General features: G+C 39.5%; 1 protein-coding gene across 3 annotated transcripts in view; it reads right to left on the reverse strand.

The window, feature by feature from the left end:
• Window positions 1–6257: 6257 nt before the first annotated feature.
• STAMBPL1 (STAM binding protein like 1) overlaps window positions 6258–18357 on the reverse strand; it is a 44444-nt gene continuing 32344 nt past the window's right edge. The window contains exons 7-12 of one of the 3 annotated variants that reach the window (XM_019738936.2): window positions 16461–16818; window positions 15236–15360; window positions 12073–12210; window positions 8294–8406; window positions 7296–7395; window positions 6258–6592 (exon numbers count right to left, since the gene is read on the reverse strand). In XM_019738936.2, coding sequence (XP_019594495.1) covers window positions 6536–6592; window positions 7296–7395; window positions 8294–8406; window positions 12073–12210; window positions 15236–15360; window positions 16461–16818 — 891 coding nt within the window. In that variant the 3' untranslated portion in view covers window positions 6258–6535. The remainder of the gene's footprint in view (window positions 6593–7295; window positions 7396–8293; window positions 8407–12072; window positions 12211–15235; window positions 15361–16460; window positions 16819–18357) is intronic. The other 2 variants (XM_019738942.2, XM_019738963.2) reach the window with 2 other exon arrangements.

The following is an 18357-nucleotide window of genomic DNA, read 5'->3' on the forward strand; positions in this document are numbered from 1 at the left end:
GGGGCCATGCTAATGGCCTCATTTTAACTTCATTACTTCTTTAAAGGTTCTATCTCCAAATACAGTCATATTCTGATATACTGGGGGTTAGGACTTCGATATGAGTTTCTGAGGGGACACAATTCAGACCCTGACCAGGTTCTCAGGTGCCAGGCACTGAGAACAGACTGGCATTAAAAACAGAAGGAATCTCAGGCTTCATTGGTTCATTTTCTACAGAAACACAAATCCAAAAGGAAATGAATTATCTTTCCCTTAGTCGGCAAGGGAATGGCAAACAGGGCTCTGGGATTGATTCATACTTAAAAGAGGGAGCTGCATCGCCTACTGTGAATGAGATCTTCCAAAGGAAGCTCCTCCAAGGAACATGGTGGTCATGCACTCACCCCGTCACACACATGCACACACTCTATGCACACACCCACTTGCACACATGCACACACTCACACATGGATACACACCCTGGACTTCCAGGGTGGTTCACATGGGTTCTACCTCCTGGCCAGCCCATCCCTCAGTGGTGTGACCACATTTATGATGGTTCTTCTTTCAGACACAGAGGTCAGGGACTCATTCTGCCAGGCAAGGGCATGGCACTCGTTTGCTGCTTCCCAGAATCCTTTAGTTCTGTGACAAGGTCCTTGTGGGAAGGGGAAGTCTGGTTAATTAGCTTTGTACTTGTCGGTAAAAAAACCACATCCCCTTCACGAATGACTTTTCAAAATTCACCTCAGGCCTAAGATTTTGCTTCTCCTTGAAAGGAAATGAAAATGCCAATAATGCCCCAGGCTTTAGTGGATACAGTATATTATCCTTTTAGTAAAAAATGGGTTCTCTTCTAATTTGCTATTCAGAAGGCATATAATCTGCTTTGCATACTCATAGCTGCTTTTTCTGTTCTTTCCAGAAATCTAAGAAACTAAATGTTCTTGGCTTTCAACCCAGCCTATCTCTAGGAACAATTTAATAGCCTTAGTTTTTTCATCAGATTCCTCTTATTTTGCATCCTCTTGGTCTACTACTATATCTTCAATTTATATTATGAGGACCTCATTCATTTCTCAACTATCCCTAGTTCTAACAGTCATTTTTACTTGGATAAATGAAATAACCTTTTCCTTTGATCAAGTATGTCAGAATATCATGGTGTCCTTCAGAGGCTAAGAAGTTGAGGACAGCAACGCTCAGGGAAGAGTGCGTTACCTGTGGAGCCAGCCTTGCAGAGTTAATCTGCCTGTAGCTGGTGGTAGCTGTAGACTCAAGTCCTCATGCATAAGGCAAGCCGAGCTCTACATCCAGAACCTGAGATCTGAACTTTCCAAGCTAACAAGTTGTCATAAGGCAGAAACAAATAACTGAGCTGCCCATAGTAGGCTCTTCATGAATGAGAACTGGAGCACAATCTGCATGACAAGATACCAGTATCAGGGAATAGATAAGTGGGGGAGGAATGTTACCTCATCCATGCACAGATTATAGGGAATACCCCTCCTTGGACTGCAGGTATCCTTGAGCTAAAAAGTGGATGCTGGTACATGCAAACAAGGTTGTTTAGGCAACTTAGATATAATGCCAGGAACAAAGCAAAGTCTGAGAAAAAACTGGTTGGCATGGAAGACATAGGGAAGAGTGAAGGTTAGATGGGATTAGCTTGACCCTGTCAAGGAAAAAACTGGAGATCCAGGAAAAAAACGGAAGGAGAAGGAAATTCAAACGTTGGAAAGAAATAAGAAAGGTGGGCTAGACTTAGGTAAGACCCTGAAGGATGAGTAGGGAGACTGAGAGATGATCAGGGACTGTTGATCAAGGAAAAGGACAGCCACCCAACTCAGGAATTCCTGAGGTGCCTGGGAAAAATACCTGCTGAGATAAGGGTTTGCCTGGTGAACCAGTCTCCAGTGTCCTGAAGAATATTTACATATTCTCAAAGTATTTCCCCACAAATTACTTATTAATTACAAAGGGGAATAGTAACTTTATACAAGAGAAATCTGGTGACTCCACTTTCACCAATAATCTAAGTTAACACGACCCAAATTGGGACAAACCAACATTATGTGGCCCTTATATGATGTATTGAGAAGGATACATTACCTCTGTGGTATTTCTGCCACAGCTGTATAACTACAATCTATTTATGAACTAACATGAGCCGACCATAAATTAACAATCATTCTACAAAATAAATGTCCTTTACTCTTTAGAAATGTCACACTAAAAAAAAAAAGTAAAAGAAAAAAGAAAGAAAAGCTGAGGAACTGTTCCAGATGAAAGAAGATGAAAGGAATATGACAACTAAATGTGATGTATGATTCTAGATTGGACTCTGGCCAGAAAGAAAAAAGCAACAAAGGACATTATTGGGAGAAATAATGACAATTATGTAAGGATTATGGATTAGATAATAGTATTGTATTAATATTAAATTATTGATTTTGATCATTTTACTGCGGTTCAATCATTTTTTCTTAGAAAATATACACTGAAGTATTTAGTGGTAAAGAAACACCCAATATATCCAGCCACCTTATTCAAATGGTTTTGGGGGAAAAAAGAAATTAAAAAAAAAAGTTATATATATATATGTGTGTGTATATATATATATGTATGTATATATATACATATATAGTTATCTATCTGTACATATGTGTGTGTGTGTATAGATAGATAGATAGATAGATAGATAGATAGATAGATAGAGAGATAGACAGAGAGGAAATGGTAAAGTAAATGGAGCAACATGTATATAGTGGGTGACCTGATGATCTGAGAATGGGGTAAAGGATAGTTATTTATACAATTCTGTCAACTTTTCTACACATTTAAAATTATATTGCAATAGAAAGTTCCCCCCTCCACAAATGTTCTGAGTAATCAAGAGAATGCTGAGAATTCAAAGACAGGTGTAAAGGATTCTGCCCCCCAATTCCAACGTGTATGGGGTTTTCCCACACCACCAAGCAATTCTTGGACACCAGCTGGATGTCCTACAATTCAACTCAATTCTGACACTATCTACCCGGAGACAGTGTCAGATCCCACAGGTTAAGGGCTCAGTCCCACAAGACTGTCCCCACCACCCCACTTGAGATGGCTACTGCAAGTCCAGGTTGTTACCTATGCTTCTGACCGACTGGCTATAAATCAGATTCCCACGACCCCTTCTTGGGATCGATTAATTTGCTAGAGCAGCTCACAAGACTCAGAAAACCAGTTTACTCATTAGATTAACAGTTTATTGCAAAGGATATTAAAGGATATGAATCAACAACCACATGGAAGAGATACATAGTGTGAGGTCCCGAACAAAAGAACTTTTGTCCTTATGGAGTTTGGGGCCCGGTAGCATGTGAAAACAGTCTGGTTCACCAATCAGAAGCTCTCTGAACTCCCCTCTTTTTAGGTTTTTATGAAAGTTTCATTACATAGGTGTGATTGACTAAATCATTGGTCATTGGTGATCAAATCAACCTCTAGCTTTTCTCCCCATCCCAGGAAATCAGGGGGTGGAAACTGCAAGTTCCAACTCTCTAATCACATGGTTGGTTCCCCTGGCAACCAGCCCCAGGCTTAGGTGATTTCCAAAAGTCACCTTACTAACATAAATCCAGTTGTGGTGGAAAGGGGCTTGTCATGAATTAAAAAATACCCATTTCACCTTTATCACTCTGAAATATTTTCAGGAACTGAGGACAAAGAAACCAAATATTATGACTAAAGATACTCCCATCACTCATATAAGCTCAGAAAATTCTAAGGGTTTTGGGAGCTAAGAGCCAGGAACTGTGGAGGAAGACCAATTATATATGAGAAATATATTTTGGTCATCTGAATGACCAAATACATTTTTCTTATAAATCACAGTATCACAGGGGCTTACCTTGCATAAGAGCTAGAAACAAGGGCAAAGTGAGACAGAGCAAATACCCCAGTAAGCGGGACACTTAAAACTAGGAAAGGTGGGCTACATGGTTGGCCCATATCCCAGAAGCTGCCCTGCCTATTAGCTTCTTGCATTCTGGTTTTCACACTGTCATAAAGCATTGTCTTGTACATGGCAGGGTTAGAACTCGAACCCAAGTGCTCTGACTGTAGAACAAAAGACTCTGCTGTCCTGCTTTTGTGCACATCTGCACCCCTTCCTGATCTGTAGAATCATACTCCTACTTATTAATGAAATAGAACTGTGTGGCATAAATTGTTCCCAGAGAAGCTATGTTAATTCTGATAAAGTTAATTCATATGTCAGGACCCACAAATGGAGGCTGACCCAAGTGGCCATATCACAAATCTAAACCTAAGTCAGTCTGCACTTACAGGAAAACACCTGTCAAGGAAACCAAACCTACCCCAATCACAGTCATCCAACTCAGCGTTAGTTGGCTCACCTTACTCTAAAAAATAGGACCTGCCGGCCTTATAAGGAAATCCCCAACCTCCTTGCCAATCATGCCCTGTTTCTGGGTTGCCTCTTCTAAAGCTCCATAAACTCGCCCTCACCCTGCGTAGAGCTCCCCCACTGTGAGGCACTGTACTCCCCCAATCCATAGATTGTTCTCCCTTGAATATAGGACATGAAACTTGTTACTAAATTGTTCTAGTTTTGTTATCCTGTGTTGTTTTTCTAGCTGCCAATTTTTATCTATCACTTTCAGAATTGTTCTTGGGCTTCATTCGAGCATTCCAGCTTTCACACAGGCTCCTTTGAAACCCAGGCGTAACAATGAGTTCGTTGGGTTGCCAGGCTGGTTTCTCTGTTGCCTTTCTGTGCTCACCTCACTGGGACTGCTAGGGTGCCATAGCATGTATTTGATTTCTTAAGGACTTCTCTATATGCATCACTCATTAGTCCCTTTTAAGTTACCCCCATAGGGTCGTTGGGAATGTTGTATTCCCAAAACAATCCCTTTATAGATATCTCTCAATGTATTCATTTTTCTCCAATGTTTCTGTCAATGCAACATCCATTTGTATTTCCTTTTTGGTTAACATTTAAATCCTCTACAGAGAAATTAAACAATCAGTTAAGCAAACCCAGGGTTTATCATGATCTGCTTTTAGCTAAAAATGATGTTCACTTGTTCATGGGATAGTTCAGAGTGTCATCACTGTCAGTCTTCTGTAGGTTCTCAGAAGAAAGTATCTATCTCCTTTCAGCCGCAATGGCTGGACTTTGCTCCTTCAACAATATCACTTCATCCTTCCCTCCTTATATTTGCAGGTAAATTTTCTCTACAGTGTTTCCACCCTCAGATTGTTCCTACCAATTCAACTTGCCAACATAGCACGTAAATCTTCCACTCCGTTTATTTAATCCATATCTTTTGATCCAGGCAAATACTTTTATTATCTGAGTACAGTCACAAATCCCACTCTAAGCCCTTAGTAATACCATAACATTGTATTTATGTTGCCCCAGTTTGAATGCAATTTTCTTGCTATTCCCTGTGCATTGATTTACCATGTTTCCCCGAAAAATAAGACCTAGCTGGACCATCAGCTCTAAAGCGTCTTTTGGAGCAAAAGTTAATATAAGACCCAGTCTTATTTTACTATAATATAAGACCGGTCTTGTCTTATATTATATAAGACCCGGTCTTATAGTAAAATATTATATTATATAAGACAAGGCTGGGTCTTATATTAATTTTTGCTCCAAAAGACACATTAGAGCTAATGGTCCAGCTAGGTCTTATTTTCAGGGAAACACGATATATATAGATACTTTAAGTTACAAGTGCTCTTTCCAAATTATTTTCTTATTTTTCCTTTTTGGCTGAGAATTACCAGTTATTTCCTATGCCCCATTTATCTTCCCTGTCACCTCTGTTGACTAACAGGCTTTACACTTTTATCTGAGTCTTTTTTTTTTTTTTTAATTCTTCTCCCATGCATCTCTACTTTTAGTCCTCTCAATAAAGTTAATGAATTGTCTGCTACCCAAACCCTCTGACACCTGATCCCTGAGTAGATATTCTGGCATCCTAAACTAAGATTTACTGCAGACACAATCTCTGAGCCTGGGACATGATGACATTGAAAACACAGGACTGGCTCTGCCATCTGCAGCTATGTTTCTTCTCACATATGGAAACTGCTCATCTTCTACCATAGGAACAGGCTGAAGAAACAGATGGCCTTCTTGGAGAGCACCTCGTGCTCAGAATTTCTTGTTTGGAATTACATTTTATAGGAATAAGAAATAAAGACAGCAAAACATCTAAAGCTCTGAAAACATATGCAGAGGCCTCTATAAATACTGGTCATGTTACTGTTTGCAGCACAATTTATTATCTGGTCATAGTATCTGGGTACATTAATAGGTATTGATTTAACACCAGTGTGACCACTCTTGAGACAGAACAACCCAAAAAGAAAACTTCAAAATGTGCAAGAGCAATAAATATCAAACTTTCTGATCTAAAATGTATAAATATAAAATATCAGTCATTTCTGGAAACATTTTAAGAAAATCCAGCAACCACGTGTCCATAAGTAGGTATCTGGTGTTGATGGTGCTAATCTTCGGAACATATCACCTCAGATCCAGCACGGTTATTTTTATGTCTTTTACCAACACATGTTTGCATATCTAGGAAAGAAAAAATTGGCTTTACATCGCAATGCTTCACATTATTCTCTTTAGAGAGGGAATATGAATTAGCTAATTTAGAAATGTACCTAATTTTGAAAATACTTCTAATCACAACAAATATGATCATGTTTATTCATTTTCAACAACAAGAAAATATTTACAGAGGTTGCCAAGTAATTTTCATTTGAAATAAATACTAACTTCAAAATAATCTTTCTCACATGTTACAGACAAAGAACCACCAGAAAGTAGTTAGAAAGAAAAAAATGTAGTTAAATAATGTTTCTTTGGGGCTATACAAAGCTAATCAAGAAGTCTGATTATAGTTTTCATTAAACCGCTATGAAAAATTAATGTGGCCACATCAAGTAGAAATCATTCCTGAGCTATTTAATATCATTTTCTTTAATAATTGTTTGCTTACTTGGAGTCTGAAGAAAACTGTATTTAAATATCATCAAGATACATACATGGAAAGGTAACTTAAGGCACAATCAACTCTCCTATAGAAATACTGGTATTCCCTTGTAAATAAACCAATAATGAGAAGAAATCAGAATTACAAAGATTGATTAATTTTATGGATAAGAAAACTCCAAACTAAGCAGTACAATGTTTTATCCCATATTATACTGATTTAAAAAAAAAAAGAAGAGATGAAAAACGTATCTGTGAAAAATAACCAACACTGTCTACTCACACTGAACAGCCTGGGGTCCTTGGTGTGTGGATGAAAGCCCTTCTTTTTACAAGTGGAGACCTCTAGCATGCCAGCATTGGTGAGTCTGAAGATGCCAGTGCTGTTTCAGGGTGAAATAAAAGTACGAAATTAAGGATCCTTTGGGTTTTCCAGATGCTTTATCTGAATGGCACAAGCATACATATTCCTTAACCATAAACTAGGAACTCTGCGGTGACTTTCTAAACCTATCTTGTGATGACTGGCCTAGAGGAGAGAAACACTGAAGGGGCCAGTGCTGTCCCAAGCACCTGCAGGACCGTAACGGGAAAGAGGCAGCTGAACTGCTGTGTGAGACCACAGAGGAGACGCTGAGGTCCCATGGAGGAAATTACAGGTGGCAGATATTTCTGATTTTTCTAATAATGCTAATAGTGATGAGAGCAACAGCAAGAATTTATGGAGCGCTGGCTGCAGTGCCAGGTACCATGTTAAGCCCTTTACAAAGACTATCATCGAGTGTCATCCTCATATCAATTCGTGGGATTGAAGAGGCTGAGCGTCTTGTGGTTAGGTATCCTGCTAAACGCACCACTTGAGGGTAGAGACGGGATTCCTACATACGTTTATCTGACTCCTCTGCTTCTAATCCCTCCACAACAATCATTGTCTCCCAAACCTAGAAAGGTTTTGGAGGTAATTATGCTAAGGTTGGAAATTTTCCTACAACAGGAAATAATACAGTAGAACTAAAACCTCAAATGGCAAACTAGAATAATGTCCAGTTCATCCACTTCAAGGTCATGCTAACTGAAAAAAGGGAACCAATTATTCTACCACCCAATGGGCCTTAAAAAGCAAGCCAGAAGAGCTACAGGCACCCGGGAGCCGGCTGTCACAATCTCTTTTTCCCAAGGGCATGGTGTGCCCGCCTGAGGGCCACAACCCGGTGTGTGCACACCCTTGAACCCAGATGCCCCAGACCAAGCCCTACTTGAGTCCCCTCAAGTTACACTTACTCTTTATGCTTTGGTGAACATACAATGGCAATGGCCTCTGGCAACATGAGCTGATAGGAACAGTGCGTGTGAAGATCAACACTGGATAAGAACGCAGTTTGGGTTGGATGGGTCTATAAAAAGAAAAGAGAACAATCTTATTGGGGTAGCTGAGTCTTAGCCAAGGCCACAGCCCACTCTAAGAGAAAACTAGTTATTTGCTTTTCCGTTTCCTTTTTTTTTTTTTTTTTACCATCATTAATCAAATACGGATTTTTAAAAATCTCTTGCTAAAAAACTCCTTCTCTCTTTGCATCTTTGGAGTAAGGACGACTTTGAGAAGAGGTTCTTGGGAGTGTTCATGTCCTTTCTGCTGGAAATCAATTTGCCAGAGGCTTTAATTAGATCCCCATTTAATCATCACACCTCCTCTAGGACATATTTATATTATTACCTCAATTTTACCTATAAGGATCCTCAGGCTCCTTTAAGTAACTTGCCACATAGCGGGTCAGGAGCAGAGCTGGGACTAGAAACCCAGAGATTCTTTATACAAAACTATGGTCAAAAAGGAAAGTTTTCACTAAATTTACCACAAGGGGCTGTGTATCTTTTTGTGGATCACCATCCCCTACAAATGAGAGAATCAAAGTCTCCAAGTTGTTGAAGGTGTTTGGGACTCATCTTGCATGACAGGTAAATGCCCACATGATGAGCAGGGAGAGGAGATTATAAATTAAAAGAATTATCTTCCAGGTTTTGGGCTATATACAAACTTGTGTTTATGAGAGACTCAACAGAGGCTCATACCTGCGTATGAAGAATACATGCACCCATGATTTTAAAACTCAGTCAACTCTGATTATCCTTGAACAAGGAACGTGACCATTTAAATCATGAAGCCAAGGTCCCGGGCATGTTCTGTCTGGGTCCTACCTCCATCACTCACTAGCTTTATGACACTGTGAAGATTCCCTAACCTACTCATGCCCATTTCATCAAATGTAAAATAGGGATAATTATTTCTTCATGGGATTATTACGAAAATATAAAATTCTTAGAACAGTGCTTAGCACATACTAAGATCAAAACCATTAGTTGCTCTTATTGTTGTTATTTTTGTGTCGTTATTATTAATTAAAGGCCACAAGCCCATAGAAATAGCTTCACACCTTTACATACAACCATGGTTTGTTGAAGAAATGTAAGATTTTAAAACTCCTTTCTACTTTATTTACTAGAATAAGATAAAATCTGTTATTGTCTATTTACAGAAAGATAAGTGCCCTGCAAGGAAAACATAACTCTTGGTCTACAAAGATGTAGATCAACTGAGGAATGGAAAGTATCCTAATCTTTAGAACCCAAACCTTCAGTGAAGGCATGAGTGGGAGGGTCTGATTGCCTGTTATCTGATTCAGTGGAAACTGTCTCTTAGTACATAGAGCCTTCTATGTTGTGGTGAGAAAATAAGGAGTGTCCAAAGGAACTCTAGTGCTGTGGATGCTGCAAGCGGACTGTGAAACAGACAAATCACTCAGCCCATCAATGTCTTTCCAGACGGAATACACACCACAAGACATTCTGAGCCCTTCATTTCTGCCAAAAGGAATCACTTCTAGTCCAGGAGGGCAACTCTCCCATGGGAGAATGGTGCTTTCCCCCCAACCTCCTCTAAGGAAATAGAGATGCTGCTGCTGCTGCTGATGATGATTTTAGCAGATGTCATTTATAGCAACTAAATCATGTGTCAGGCACTGAACTAATCACTTCCCATGAATTATCTCATTTAATTCTTACAACAACAAGATGAGATAATTATTATCTCATCCCCACTATTATTATACCCACTTTGCAGATGAGGAAACTGAGCTAAGAGTCATAGAGCTAGTTAAGCTGGTAGTTTAAACTCAAATCTGGATCTGTCTGTTTCTGTTTGAGGCTGTCTTTTCTGTGACTGATTTATATCTAAAAAATAATAGCTCTGGAATTTGCTGCTCTTACTATGTCAGTAAAAATCGTCACAAGTCATTACAACCACTGAAGTTTAGACATGTAACATTTTAATGGTATCATTGAACCACAACAATTTGATATGGTGAAATAAACAAAAAGTAAAACCCTGGAATTCTAGAATTATGCCAAAGTCATTATTTAAATGACTTAATGTCATTATTGCACACATTATATATACAGGTCATAAGGGAAAACCTTTAAACTAACATTGACTTTTTGACGTAAGTGAATTTAATGGACTGTCATTCTATCTAAGTTTATGTTACAATTCCCTTGCTAAAATTTCTTTTTTTGCTTTAAAATGCATTATTACAGAAAATCAGGTTAAACTAAATTATGCCTTTAAAATTCAGCAACCTCTAAGCAAACAGTGAGGCACATTACTTACTGTTAAGTAAAACAAATAGAGAGAGAGAGATGGAAAAGCTTGCAAACTCTTCCTTATAAATAATTTCTTGTATGTGAGAGGCAGTTCATAATTTTCAAAAGGCTTTCAAACCTGGTATCTTGTTTACAGCTCACACAAAGCTCGTGAGGGAGAGAAGGCTTGCATTAGCCTCATCTGGTCAATGAGGGAACCTGGCCATGGAGGTGTACGAGTCCTGACCAACGGCACATGGTAATTTACAGATGGAGCTGGGAGTTCAGTCTCTTCCACCCTCACACCAAATGCTTGGTGAGTGAGTGTGTGTGTGTGTGTGTGTGTGTGTGTGTGTGTGTGTGTGAATGTGGGGATGTGTCCTGCCCTTACCCAGTACTTCTCGATAAAGCAAGTAAAATAAAAAAAAGGTCACTTATCATTCATCCGGGGTTCTTGAAGGTCCCCACAATGTATCCTGGATATCTTGGCCAGCATCCCATGACAGTGGGATGACTTGTCCCTACACCAGGCCCAGATGTGTGAGACTGAATGGAAAAATGTCCCCCAGATAGATTAAACCAAGGATAGGAAAAATTGAGTATTATCACCAAAACCAACAGCCACAAATTTCTGAGTCCCTAGAAAAATGTGCTAAGAAATTCACTGACATTATCTCATTTAACACTCGCCATTGCCTGAAGTCAATTATTATGATCCCTGTTTTATGGATGGTACAGCTGATGCTCCGATTGCTTAAATAACTTGCCAGCACTCCTATAGTGAATTCTTAGCAGAGCTGCGATTTAATATCATGTCTTTTAATTCCTAAGCCCTTTCTTGCTTCTATGATGGCCTGGTGGATGTCAGAACTGAATAGTTTTGGCCCCATCCTTTTGGTCCTATTCTGTGGCTGTTTATAAAGTTTATACATCCCTGGTCTGTAGGGGAGGTGCAGTGGAGTGTATGGCCCCTGTTTGATATGTACAAACACCTGTTTAAAAGAAAAGTTTTCCAAAATTTTCTTAAAATAATCTCGCTTAGCCCCATGGCAAAGGGAAGGAGAACATTAATAATTGTCTAGTCAAATTAGTTAAAAATCTGACTAGGCCTCCATTACACTATGTAAAATCATCAAAACGAGTCACTAATTTCTAGATGTCACTCCCTCTTTTACTTTTATAGGGTAAAAAAATGTAATATTTCCCTCTCCAAATTCAGATTTGATGGATTTAGACACGGCCTAACACTGAAGAAAATGCTTTACTACGATGAGATTTATTACATGTGAAGAAATTGAAAAGTAAGAAACGATTTAAATTACGCTGAACTTCCTCAAGGAAGAAAACAGCACACCACACACACACACACACACACACACACACACACACACAAAGTAAACTGAGACCCAAAAGGTCAAACGTACATGGATCCATCCCAGAGTGAGGAGATCATGTTGATCTTGAACCCTGAATAATTCTTCCACATTCTCCACGTCGCAATAGTCTGGTCCTGCAGACTGTTTTGGCACGATTACGTGGGTAATAGTAAATTCATTATGTGTCTAAAAAAAACAATTAGCAAAAAGAATAAAATCTACTGACGGAGGGGGAAACAAGCATTTGACAGGGAAAAAAACCTAAATAGGAAGTGCAATGTTTTCGTCCAAAACTAGAGTGTCCCATCTCTTGCATCACCACCCTCCCACTCCCATTGCATTTAATAAACAAAGTCCCAAACTGGAAAATGGATTAGTCATCAAAATGTTGAGTCAGTTGTTTGGAGCTTGAAACTCATTTTCACGATAGGAAACATACCATAAATAGGAATTTAGCATCCCAGGCTGGCCCCATGGAAGTTTAGTTAACAAATAATGTGTTGATATTTTACATCTGTAATGGAAAAATCAGAACAAAATAACAGCAGGCTTATTTGGAAAGGGAGATCCTAGTTAAATAATTTTATGGTGTTACTGAAGGACATTTATAAGCTTTCTGAAGGTTGATGGTCTTGTTTTCATTTTATTGTGTTTAATTTTACGTCAAGACTTACGACTTTTTTCTACTACTGGGGGTACTCCCTGGGATTTTCCCGAATTAAGGTAATCTTTTGGATTTGCACTTAGGTCAAGAGAAAGGAAAAACAAATTATCCACCTCAGGTAAAAGATAAGAGTTGAAAGGAAGAGGGTGTGAAGTGGTGGTAGGATCCTTAGGTAAAAGATATTTGTGCTGTGAGTAGCTGCCCATCTCTCCACAGCACTCTCGTTTAGGGCTTAAAAGCCCTAAGGCTTCTCTCTAGTCTCAGGGCTTTCTTTCAAACTGGGCACTCTTCCTTCAGCCTTCGTTACAACTCTTCCCTGCATCCCACCCTCCTCCTTCATGCTTAACTGGATGTATTCTTCAGGCCTAGTGTAAACATACTTCTCAGGGAAGCCTTTCTTGACCCTCCAGACAAGGTTAGTTTCCTAGTTATACATCCCATGGTACCCTGCACTTCCACTGAGCATACCCGGCCCCATTTAATCACCAAGCATTGTGTATGCGTCATGTAGCAAAAACTGTGGCTATGGTAGGCTACTACAACACCTAGCACAGTGCCTGGTACATATAGGTACTCAGTAAATGTTTGTCTGATGAAGGAAGGAAGGAAGGAAGGGAGGGAGGGAGGGAGGGAGGGAGGGAGGGAGGGATGGAGGGAGGGAGGGAGGGAGGGAGGAAGGAAAGAAACTAAGGACAACATATGGTCCTTAGGGGGGAGCATCCATTGTACACTGTCCCCTGAATAAATAAGGTAGCTTGGAGAGGAGATGGCAGGTCATTCTCCTGTGCTTGTCACCTGTACTTCCTCTCTCCTGCAGGAAAAATGATGATGCAACACTGGAATATAGCAGGAGGATGTGTGTGTAATAAAACACATTATATATTCAATTAAACAACAGTTCCCAAGCTAAATGTTTAGTACTGAAAATGTGCATGGACCCAGAAATATAGACTGATAAACCCAAAAGAGACTATGAAAGGGAACTTCCAAAGAAACTATTCATCTTTCTTGCAGGTGGGAAATTAAACGCATCTTTCCCTCTTATTTCCTTCTACTTTGGCATTGTCTTTCATCAGACATTCCTGATAAAATCTTCCATACTTAAGGGGTGGCTGGATGGCTCAGTTGGTTAGAACGCGAGCTCTTAACAACAGGGTTGCTGGTTTGATTCCCACATGGGGTGGTGGGCTGCACCCTCTGCAACTAAGATTGAAAATGGTGACTATCGGATATACTACAAAATCTTTACAACATTATTGATTACATTCCCCAAATTAACTTTCATAATCCTGTGGCAATCTTGTGGTTACTGACTGCTTTCTAAACCCCTCACTTTCCCCCTTATCCCCACCCCCCTCCCATCTAGCAACCCTCAGTTTTTCCTCTATGTCTCCAAAACTATTTCTGATTAGTTCATTCACTTATTCTTTTCTTTAGATTCCACATATAAGTGAGATCATATGGTATTTGTCTTGTTAGGGAGACCACCTCAGGAAAGATGTAGATGCCGGATCACTGCACTGTACACCTGAAGCTGAAGCTGAACAATAATGAATGTCAACTACAAATATATATATATGTGTGTATATACTTACAAGAAATAGAGTACAGCATTAGGAATAGAGACAGTGGAAATGTATTGGCTGTGTGTGATGTCAGAGGGATAGTGGATGGCAGAAGGGGGGTTGACACAGTGTGAGGGATATAAATGATAAACGTCTAACTATTACTTTGTTTTGTGCACCTGAAACTAATAAAAATAAATAAATAAATAAATGGTAATTATGTGGCATGATAAAGGTATCAACTAACACTATGGTGGTAATTTTTGCAATATACAAATGTCTCAATGCTGTGCATCTTCAACTTGCACAATGTTATACGTCAATTATATCTCAATAAAGCTAGAAGAAAAAAAAGAAAATGGCGACTAGACAGAGCTGAGCTACTCCTGCCACAACTAGATTGAAGGATGACTTGACTTGGAGCTGATGGGTCCTGGAAAAACACACTGTGCCTCAATAAAAATTGTTAAAAACAAATCTTCCATACTTAAATATGGTCTATATATGCAAGTTTTCAGTTTGTTGAAACTATAGTCTTAAAGAAAACAACAAAACCCTAATTTTATTCCACGTGTGCCTGAAAAAGGGTGGCAAAATGATACCTGCCACAGATAAAAGCAAGTACAGTTAATTAATGAATGTATGTGAAACTAACAATTGCAACAAAAATTTGATTTAGGAAACTAGATGGCTTTGGAAATCTGAAGACCTGTAATCTACCATTTTTCTCAACAAAAATTTAATTTACACTTTGATTAATTCTTCACAACACTCATTTATAGTATCCCCAAAATTTTATGATACATTTTCTAGAAAGATAATTCCATGAATAATGACAATAGTTTTATGAAGTCAATCTACGCCTATTTAATTTCATAGTATTTACAACTTTCAGGATGCTTTTATTCTGTTCTGCTTAGCACAAGAGTGTCATTACTTTTGAAAGTATCCTGTGCAGAGAGACATAAAACAAAGACCATACCAGTTTTCCACAGAGTATTCCACAGGTTTCTATTCCTCTCACTGTATTCGATTCTGCCAGAAGCAGAAATTTGTGGCAAAGATCTCTCGATAAAGCTACACATCGCAGTCCTTCAACCACTAAATCTAAGAAACAGAAAAGGAAGCAGCAGCTAAAACACAAATTTACATTCCATCCTTCAAAACTGTTCTTGGCAAGCAACTATAAGTAAACACAAATATCAAAAATGAAATTATCCGGTGCTCTATTTTCCACATGTGAGTTAGTTTAATATTCTTAAAAGTAAATATTGACTAGGAGAAAGGTAAAATTACCTTTTGCATATAAATTACTTTATAAACAAGTGGCCAAATGCCAGCACTTTCATATCTTCATGCCCTAGATGAACGATTTCCAGGTATGTGTGAGTTTTCTTTTGGCACAACGCAAATATACTATTAAGTGCATAGGCTGCAAAAAACATATCTCATATCCTATAAGACACGGGATGAATATTCTTTGTTGTGTTTCCCATATATTACTTATGTCTTTCTTTATGAAAGTTGGTAATAAATAAAAGGATAATGTTTTCAGCAATAATTAGCAGTAAATTTATAAAATGGTTGCTTATCATAAGTCTTTTAACATAAACGGAAACACAAACTCCATCTGACAGTGTCTGCTGGGAAGAATTCCCCATTTGACTTTGAAAACTTGCCAGCACTGATGACAGTAGCAAACAGCACTAACTGTTGGCAAAAGTAAGGAATCCATTTGGAGGTTAACTACCCAAGTGTACAAGATCCTCCTGGCCTGGGGAAAGGATAACCCTTTAAATTCAAATTGCTGAGCAAGTTCTGGACAAACAAGTTTCTCAACATCTTTTTTCCTCGCTGGCGTAAGTGTTTACCTTTAAGATCCATGTGTTTCTCAATTAAAATAACATGAAAGGAAAAAAATGCTTGGAATTCTTCTCACTTAAAATCTCTGTACCACGACCTAATATAGTCCCATTTATTATAGAATCTCTGCTCTCTCGGGGGACACATGATGTTGTCTGAATTCTAAGGGACATATAGTAAAAACCATAAGACACTGGAAGGTGCATTCTGTCTACATGTACACATCACGGAGGAGGGCCTACCACAACTGATTATGAAATGAGGAGAACCCTCCCAGATGTTCCAGAAATATGGTTCCATTAGAAGAGAGTCAACGTCTTGCAGGGGCACGGTCACACACTTACTCTGAACAGCACTTAGGGTAGCAGCTGGCTTTAAGGCCCTGTTCACGGGAGGAGAGTGACTAGCATAATTAGTAGCATCACTTTTACTAGGTTGATCGGCAAATACATTCAGCAAGGAATTGTTCTGGTGAGTGGAAAGGCAGGACAAAGCACTCCCATCAATCTGCTCAGACAGCGCTGGGGTTTCCTGGCTTCGCATCTGACCTCGGGCTAATTCTTGCTTCTTGAGCTGATCTTCAAAAAACAGAAACTGCTCTGTTTCTAGCTGCTGTTGGCGCATCTGAGCGATCCGCTTCCTTTCTGCCTCTATCAATCTCTGATGCTCCAGTTTTTTGAGAATTTCGGCTTTATATTTGTTCTAAAAAAATGTGGTTGTCAAAATAAAAGGTTAGTTTCCAAGGCACAAACATCCAACTGGGATTAGACACTCAATCTTCTAGCAGACAGAGAGACACAGCCAGATACCCAATCTGCCCCCGGGGACACTCAGGGGACAGTGAGGAACATATATAACATCACGGTAAAAACGCCTTCATCTGATGCAGGCAGCAGTTCTAAATCCACTCATAGTGTACCAGAGACAGGCCATGACAATCATGTTCCCTCTATCCCCCTGCGCTTTTAAATATTAGAAAATCAAGGTCAGGCTGGTCTGCTCAGCCTGACCGGCCAAACCACATGGAACAAAATATCTCAGAAATAGTTGTATCATCCTAGACTGCACGGTTCAATATAGTAGCCACCAGCCATATGTGGCTATTTACATTTAAATATATTCAAATTAAATAATTAGAAATTCAGTTCCTCAGTCCTGCTAGCTTCATTTTAAGTACCATGTGGCTCCTGGCTCCCATACCAGAGAGGACCGCCACACAGCACATTTCCGTCATCACAGAAAGTTCCATTGGACAGTGCTGCCCTAGAATCCTTTTCATTTGACTCTAGAACTCATACTGCTGGAACTTTATGGAGAAGGAGGATCACTAAGAAACAGTTCTCAAAATGTGGTCCAATCACCAACAGCAGAACCAACCAGGAATTTTGTTAAAAATGAAGATTCCCAAGCTCCCCAGTCTTAACAAAAACATCCAAGCATTAGTAGGTGAGAAAATTCAGAATTTTAATAAGCTCCCCAAATGATTTTGATGAATACTAGATTTGGGGAGCTACGGTAAGGTAGTGGGGGAAGGGGGCAAGGTTTATAGCAGCACTTGGATAAGCACACAAATCTCCCTGGGTCTTGGAGGGCAGATTCTGATTCAGCAGGTTTGGGGTGGGGCCTGAGATTCTGCAGTTCCAACAAGCTCCCAGGTAATACTGGTGCTGCCTGTAGCAAGGGCTTGACGTGTGTCTGCTCATCTCTCCTAGGCATAAAGGCTGCCACGCTATCTCCCCCGAGATTTCCACATATCATATACGTGGGCTACTACTGTGGACTGTGAAGTAATTGGTATCACCAAAGGCAGACCATGAAACAGCTAGCTGCTCAGGCCGTTCCCCCAGGGAGATCCTGATGGGACGACCAGACATATTGCTGAGCGTGGCAGGGAGACAACTGGGTTTTTCTCTCCCTTGCTGTTGCGTTGTCTGAGCTTCCCAAATCATTTTTATTTTTCATAGTTCAAATCAAATCAATACCCACACTTGAGGGAATCTTCTGATTTCAACGTTCCGTCTGTCACTTAGCCAAAAGGCCTCACTCAAACCTGGTTTCTGGCTATGCTCAAAGAAAGTTGAGTTCTGTGACCATGTTCAGAGTTCATGAGAGTGAATGGAAGTGAGAGTTGGTCGAGGTGACAATTTCCAGAGCACATAAAAACATATTTAGACAAAAAAAAAAAAAAGTAAAACAACCTTTATAGTAATGCTGTAAACATTAAGAATTCATGACTTGAAC

The sequence above is a fragment of the Rhinolophus sinicus genome, linkage group LG07 (assembly GCF_036562045.2).
Source record: "Rhinolophus sinicus isolate RSC01 linkage group LG07, ASM3656204v1, whole genome shotgun sequence".
Classification (NCBI taxonomy): domain Eukaryota; kingdom Metazoa; phylum Chordata; class Mammalia; order Chiroptera; family Rhinolophidae; genus Rhinolophus; species Rhinolophus sinicus.